The sequence below is a fragment of the Hypomesus transpacificus genome, chromosome 10 (genome assembly GCF_021917145.1).
Source record: "Hypomesus transpacificus isolate Combined female chromosome 10, fHypTra1, whole genome shotgun sequence".
Classification (NCBI taxonomy): domain Eukaryota; kingdom Metazoa; phylum Chordata; class Actinopteri; order Osmeriformes; family Osmeridae; genus Hypomesus; species Hypomesus transpacificus.
In genome coordinates, this window is record NC_061069.1 from 3,437,722 (window position 1) to 3,445,890 (window position 8,169).

An 8,169-nucleotide genomic window follows, 5' to 3' on the forward strand; every position below is an offset into this window, starting at 1 on the left:
GTGCCAAGATAGTATGTGAAGTATAGACATCTACTGTAAACACAATTGAAATGTATGACTTTCCATTCATGTGAACACGCCAGAGCACATATTGGTTTGTGTCACGATTCAGGCAGAATACAGATGAGTCATGTTAGCCAGCAGGCAGCTGGTGAAGCTTGTAGCATCAGCCTATTCTGTTAACCCCACGATTAGCTCCCACTGATCCTATCAGGGCTGTCTAAATCTGGGTAACAGAGCCTGAAGGTTTATCCTGCATGCCGCCCCTCTGAAACCCACCCAGTTCACATCCTAAAAACACTCTTATAAAATATCCACAAAGAACACACACACAAGCCTTTCACTCTTGGAGATACCCACTAACTCACAACCCCAGGCTCACCAGGGGAATAGCTCAACACCAATAGCTCTACACAGATTCAGTACTGGTACTAGTATTAAAAGTGTTTGCACAGAAGAATCTTGGGAGTGAAAAATGTCACGGAGGTCAGACCCTGGGATCAAGAGGGCACATTCTATGTCCAGACTGACACAAGGGGGATGGGCAGCCACTGACATGCCCTGACACGCCATTCACAGGGCAATATGAACTTCCAAAAAGCATGCATCCCCCCCACACAAAAAACACACCTGTTAACTGGTGGTTGTATTCCTTAAAATCCCCCTCTGATTGCAAACTTCCTTAAACCCAGGTCTGACTCTCAGGAGCAATTTGGGAGTGATAAAAAAAATTAAGGGGTGAAATTATAAATAAACTAATTACTGAGCAGTATTTGTGTGTGTACAGGGGCTCTCTTGCATAGTGTGAGAAGATAATGAGACAGACTGAGTGGCCTTAGAAACAGGAGAGCTTCTCCTCACTCATGGGAAAACTAAGTATTTAAGCGAATCCTCTCACCAACTCTGATAGGGGTCAAAGGGGAGGCTACCATAAATGACTGGACATCAACAGAAAAAGACCTCTGACCAATACAGGCCTTGTTCACTGACTAACGTAACCACACAGTTTTCTCTAGGACGACCCCTTTGGACTGGGTTTGCATCACAATGCTGTTTTATGTTTGGCTGGAAACAAAGCTTCTATTGTATGTATTTTTCACAAGTATTAATACTAATATAATGATAAAAAGATATGGCATATCATCATCAAGAAACGCTATAAGAGCTAAGATGTTTCATTTTAAGTATAGTGCTTGGTTGCTGAGATGACATACATTTTCTTCATAGGTTTGCTATGCTGATAAAACTACAAGGCCATGGAAGCATGGTTTAAAATCTGTTTATTAATCAAGGTGATAGCCATTCAGTCACAGGACAGAATGGTATAAAATATGACAAATCAACAAAGCAGAAATAAGTTTGAGAAGTTCAGAAGAAAAAGAAAAATATATACATATAAAATATATATTTTTATATATACCATTACAAATTTTACATACATAATTGAGTCTATTCAGGCCACATAGACAATAAATATTAATACAGATGCACAAACATGTGTATGTCATAACATTTTATTAAAGGTATGCAGTGCTGGAGAGCATAATCATATTTTGTATCATTACTTTGTAACTTAATATAAATATATGCTGACAAGAAACGATGCATGAACAAAGTAGCCTAGTTCCATTCACACCGTCTGGAGTTACAGTTACCTCTATGCCTGGGGAGACCTGAATGAAACGATCTGGTCTGGAATGTACCATGTTTGTTGAAGGTCTTAAGAATAGTCACTGAAATTAACCTACAGGATATATCCAGTAAATTCTTATAAATAATGAATATCTCCCAAAACATAAGTAATTATCAATGATCATATGTTTGTAGGATATGATGCATTTAACTGTGTTTGATCACAGAACCACCACCCTCTTCAATCGGCAGATTTTGGTTTCTCCCAAGATGATGTTACAAATTCCTGTTAAAGTCCCTTTGGACCGGAGAATAAAGAGGGTTTCAGCCTCGGCACATAAAGTGTGCAAGGACATTGCAAGGAGTGACAATCTTTTGACTACACCGCATTTCTTTGCAAACTCTTTTAAAAATATTAGAATACTTTACATTTGGGTTTACAATGTGCCTAGAAGTTGGATTTAAACATTCTGTAACTAGACGTATCCCGGGGGACGTGGCGTTGCGCCTCTAAACATTTCTCGGCATATATTGAAAAATAGTAGCCTACTATTAATTTTTTGGGCAGTTGGAACGTGTCATACCCTGCCATTTGGACAGGCTCGAGGTAAAGGGCTTGGAACGTGATGTTCCATACTGCCGAAGTTCTATTTTACATCGAAATGGACCAAGCACCTCCAGGTAGGCTAAGCCTTTTGTCGGATCTGCATTGTCAAATGTGGCACAGCTTCTCACCTAGGTAACTGGCAAAGCTGACACCTGGTCGGTGTCGCACGGGTGTCTGTGTCCGTATTAGTTGACACTATCCTGCCTCCCCCAAGACATTGCCCGAGCATAGCGCATTTCGCTTGCCAATTACGTAATAGCATACCTACCTTGACTATGCTATGAGCAATGGAGAATTGCTATTGGACCTACCAGTCTTTCAACTTATATTGAAATATAATAACAAAGTTTGTTACAATAAACCATTAACTTTTGATAAAGCTTGCTCAATGGTTGTTAATGGCCGAGAGTGAAGAGTTGGGTATTGAGTGCTCTGAAAATGACGCATGAAAACTGCAGCTCCACTGCTTTGTTCCATTTCCTTGACTGCAGCCGACCGTGGTGAATGTGTGCCCTGCCATGGTGCGCTTGCGTTGCTGAGTGCAGGAAACCATAGATGGCAGACAAAAAGCTTTCCCAAAGTGCCAACTATTGCTTGCATTGATGTAACATTATATGACATTTTGATGACGGTCAACCTCAGCAAGCTGCTTTTGGACAGATGAGTTAGACGTGGTGCTTTTTGTGATTTTTCTGTGGAGCTCTGTGGATGACAACCCCCAGAATGGTGGGGGTAGCTTTAGAGCAGCCAGGGAGGTTATGGTAGAATTTAGCTGAGTCTTGAGTCCTGCTTCCTATTTTGCAACCACTGTGCTCTTGCACCTGCCTTTTGTTTATTTAAAAGTTAGAAAAAAAAATGGAAAGCGGATAGAGTAGGAAACCCACATTTTCTTCTCACTGAGAGTCTTGTTATGTTCTGCTAGATGTTTCATGAAAGACACTTTTGTAGGCTCCTGCAGTGAAATATATTACCCCTCTCCTGCTCCTGGTGTGGTTTGGATCCTAGCTTTTTACATTTTTGGGTTTTCTTTTTCTTTTTTTTTCCTTTTTTGCCAGGTTCAGAGTTCTTGTTAGTTTTATGATTACGGGAAAGTTAAGAGGATTTTGGAGATTCTGGATTAGAAAAAAAGGGGGGTTGGAGGATCAGATTTAAGAAATGTATTCTGTGGTTATTCAGAAGATTTAGGGTGAGCATTTAAACACTAATTAAAATGAAGGTCCTTCATGTAACAATCAGATTAGCATTTTATTGAAATAGATTGAAAATGGTCTTGATGTAATTTACAGAAGTGCTTAATACTCTGCTGACCTGACATTTTATCAGCTTGGGACATGCTTGGGCTTGTCTGGAGATTGTGACAATGCTAGTGAAGGGTGCTGTTGTGTTTTGGCAGATTTTTTCTCAGGAGAGTTGATAAATGTAGAGACTGGTATACAATAAACCTCCTCCCTCCAAACAACAAGTCTGATCTTTTTTGTTTATTTTTGTCTTTCTCTCTGCCTCACAGCTCTCCCACCTAGGTCAATGAAGCCAATGTCCTCCACCAACTGCCCCAGAGGGCCTCCAATCTACCCCTTAGAGGATGCTGAGTGGTACTGGGGTGACATTACCAGGTAACAGGTCCACTGTAGTTTCCCACCATGTCATGTTTATACCATTTCACCATGTTGGGTCTAGCCATGATATTTCTTTGTAAAATATCCTGTTTATCACTCCAACAGGGAAGAGGTCAATGAAAAGCTTCATGACTTGCCTGATGGATCTTTCCTGGTGCGTGATGCTTCAACAAAGGCACCGGGAGACTTCACGCTAACACTGAGGTACGCTGAAGTGTCTCTCGACCAAATCCTCCCCACCGCGCCCTATTCCTTCACTCCATTCCTTCACTTCGCAAAATGACGTCACGATTCCCTTCTTTCCTCGTCCGTGTAGAAAAGACGGGCACAACAAGCTGATCAGGATCTACCACCGCGAGGGGAAGTATGGCTTTTCAGACCCCCTCACCTTCAGCTCCGTGGTTGAGCTCATCTGGCACTACCAGCACCATCCTCTGGTGGAGTACAACGCCATGCTCGATGTGACGCTCACGCACCCACTGTCCCGCTTCCAACAGGTAGACACAACACACTTTGTCTTTCTGTGTTAATACTCCTCAATTCAATGACGCAGAGTCATGTGTGGTATCTTACTTTTTGGCTTTGGGTCAAACTTTATGATGGTCTTGGCCAATAGAAACTTGAGTTCTGATCACAATAGCTGGATGTATCTGTTCCTAGGATCGTTTCATTAGGGAGGACAGTGTGGATGTTGCGGGAAGAAAACTACAGGAATACCAAAGTCAGTATCAAGAAAAGTCCAAGGAATTTGACCGTCTGTACGAGGCCTACACAAAGACCTCACAGGTGAGACCTTCACCTAAAGTCAGACGGATGCAGCACATCTGAAGTTATTCTGTGATCCTAAGTGACCTGTGACCCTGCTAACGATCTCCATTGCCTTCCCCCTTTCCGGTCCAGGAGATCCAGATGAAGAGGACGGCAATAGAGGCCTTCAATGAAACAATGATGATCTTTGAAGAGCAATGCCGCGAGCAGGAGCGCTACGGAGAGGAGTTTGAGAGGGACAACCTACCTGAGGGAACAGAGAAGGACCTCGAGAGGTGAGCATCCAAGCCATCAGCCATGTAACACCAACTTGATCTAGTAATGTCTTTCATCTGGTTGTAAGCGTAGGATAAACATGTGTTTCCCTTTCGCCTCCTCCAGCTCCAGTTTGGCTCATGCTGGCAGTTTGTGTAGACCTGACCCCTGACCCTTGTGACCTGTGACATTTTTTTAACCTCTGCCTTCCTCCCCTAGCTTCCTGATTAACTATGAGAAGCTGAAGTCCCGTCTGGGGGAGATCTACGACAGTAAAGTCCATCTGGAGCAGGATCTGAGGACCCAGGTGCTAGACTACAGAGAGACAGACAGGAAGATCAACAGCCTGAGGCCCGACCTCATTCAGCTGCGCAACATCAGGGACCAGTACCTCAAGTGAGTGTCCCACTCTCAATGGAGACTTTGTTGGAGCTGATAATAACATGATCAGAATTATCGCACCCTCTTGTCAGATTTACAAGTCTTAAATGGTCATGTTTTACATTTTACCCTTTTATAACTTTTCTTCCACCACCTTTACTCTCTCCTTGAATTCAGCTGGTTGAATCACAAAGGTGTGCGACAGAAATGCATTCACGATTGGCTAGGCATTCCAAACGACAGCAGTGATGAGTAAGCCTCTTCCTTTTTCTATCAAGAAACTGAGCACAGACATTATGGCCGATGAGACTTACAAACATTAGAGAGTTGTATTAACATCACTTTACATTTATTGCAGCACCTACGTGTTGAAAGGAGACGAGAAGCTGCCTCATCATGATGAGACAAACTGGTTTGTGGGCGAACTAAGCAGGACCCAGGCTGAGGAGATGCTTCAAGAGAAACCTTCTGGAACGTTCCTGGTGCGCGAGAGCAGCAAGCAGGGCTGCTATGCCTGCTCTGTTGTGTAAGTATCAGCTGCATTTACATGGTAGAGAAAGCGTTGTCAGTATAACGGGATGATAGCAAAAAATATGTCACTAAGGCAAATCTTGATTGTTATTATCATGTCCAATTTTTGTATTTGATTGGAAATGACAAACATAGTTTTGTTTGTGCCCATCAATAACATAAATGTAGGAAATACAAACTTTTTTTCAGAATTGGTTTCTGTCTTATCATAACAACAAGTGTATTTTGAGGCAAATAAATCTGTGGATTCTCTGCTTTCCAAACAAATCCAATTGCATATTGCACTATGGTGCCCTCATGGCTATTTTGTATAGCTTAACATGCAGCTGTGGTTCGGCCAGAAGATTAGTGAAGGAGTAAGCTGCAGTGACAATGGGAGACTCCCAGTTACCCTGGTAGTTATTCAGTATTCCCTTCCTTTTCAGCGTGGACGAAGAAGTGAAGCACTGCATGATCTACAGCACGCCACATGGCTTTGGCTTTGCTGAGCCTTACGACGTCCACACCTCTCTTAAGGACCTCGTCCTGCACTACCGCCTCAACTCCCTGGCACAGCACAATGACGCCCTGGACGTGCGGCTGGCGTTCCCAGTCAGCGCCACCGTCCCAACACCCTCCGCCCTCATGGGAGAACACAAACTCCTACAGACTCCGAAACACAGTGCTGGACTCACTCCGGCTGCACCAGAGATGTAGATGGGACAGACCGATCGAAGGATTTGCACTAGATTGATTCCAGTCGTTTTTCGTGAATGTGATTTCACTGATCGAGGGTGAGCGGAACTTGAATGTCAGCTTGAACTTTTTTTTTTATATATATTTTTTTTAAGAGTATAATGATTTTGTTTCATTGTTTGGAAAAATATTTTTGACTTTTCTGTCTTGTTTCTGTGTGTTAAATGGGTCAAAGGGATGTTTTATGGACACGTGTGAAATGCTCATAAGGTGCTTTTCTTAACTTTGACTAATAGCCTCCAAAGTTTTGACAACTCAAAAAATATTGTGCTAATGGCCATGCAAGACCATGTTGGTCTTCACATATTTACAAACCAACCAATTCCGGAATGTCAACGGTGCTAAAATTATGTTATGATTCAGTCAAATACAGTAACTGTGGTGGACCAAACTTTTTAGGTAAATACCACAAACGTGTATTTAAAGGGTTATGGTGTTGTCAGAAGTGCCCCTTGTTAGAAGCTTTAGATGATCACTGACAGACAATTATGTAGCATTAATGTACCAGTTAACCAAAGCACTTATGAGCAATGCTGCATCCCTCTTAAAATTTTGTTAAAATTGTAATGTATAGGGAGGGACAAATCACACACCTACCGACGTGCAGATCAAAACAAACTGAAGTACTGTATGTTATATCCTGTTACTCAAAGAAGTATAAGCTTTTTTGTATTCTATATATATTTTTTCTAAAACACGCCACAGAAGAAGAAGCTTGAAGTAAAGTGCAATCCAACAGTGTTGTTCTGTGATGCTAGTATGGTAGGGGTAACGTTTGACGCATAAATGCACTCTCTTTGGTGGCGTTGATAAGATGATGTGACCTAGTATGTCTTTGGGTTAACTGCCAGAGGTCTGGAAATGTCCTGTCTCCATTACTTGAACTGTTGCATTGCAAAAAGCTATAGATGTTCATCATGACATGTAGCCCACATAGTTTAAGAGAAAAGGTATCCATATTGTTCTTGGCACATTTTTTCAAGTTTGAGGACAATAGACTCTGTACTGAAGAACTGTAAAACCTGTTTTTGCAGTTGGACGATGGAGGTTGTTTTTATTATATATATATATATATATATATATATATAATATAAACCTCCCTTTAAAACTCGACCAGGGAGTTTTAGGCAACTTCATGGGTGACGCACTTAGCCATGTAAAATTCTAACCTTTTCTTCCTGAGAAACAATAAACTGATAAGGGTTTTGTTGACTTGTGTGTTTGTCATTTCCTTTTTTACCTTTAAACTCAGGTGTGTAATTGAAGATGTCAAGTTTCACAATGTATATGTGCTATTAGGGAGCATTTCTATGTTTTAAATCCCCAGCATTCTCGATATGAGTAGAGAATGCTTTCACCTCAGTGCATCTTCTCAGACTTGCGATCACAGTGCATATTACTGCTTGTGTATCCACTGTTTTCCAAAGCTGGTTGATTAGTCTGGTGATGGTTGATATAAGAAGTGTTACCTGGTGTGATGTGCCTCTGGATACTGCAGTCACACCCTGGAGCTCTTGAACAGCACATCTTATGTTTTAAAAAGCATATCCTCTAGTCTAGATTAACCATTAATAGACCTTTGTGGCTCAGTTGAGGGTGAGCAGTAGGTTGGTGGTGACACAGTGGACTTGTAAGTCCACTTGT

At 41.8% G+C, this 8,169-nt stretch overlaps 1 protein-coding gene across 1 annotated transcript; it reads left to right on the top strand.

The window, feature by feature from the left end:
* The first annotated feature begins 1,932 nt into the window (after positions 1-1,932).
* LOC124472254 (phosphatidylinositol 3-kinase regulatory subunit gamma-like) lies at positions 1,933-7,737 on the top strand. The gene is made up of 10 exons (XM_047027008.1): positions 1,933-2,313; positions 3,747-3,852; positions 3,961-4,059; positions 4,172-4,352; positions 4,516-4,641; positions 4,756-4,898; positions 5,098-5,274; positions 5,437-5,511; positions 5,618-5,785; positions 6,216-7,737. Exons 1-10 carry the CDS (start codon positions 2,259-2,261, stop codon positions 6,484-6,486), a joined length of 1,401 nt encoding a protein of 466 aa, XP_046882964.1. The 5' UTR covers positions 1,933-2,258; the 3' UTR covers positions 6,487-7,737.
* The last annotated feature ends 432 nt before the right edge of the window (positions 7,738-8,169 follow it).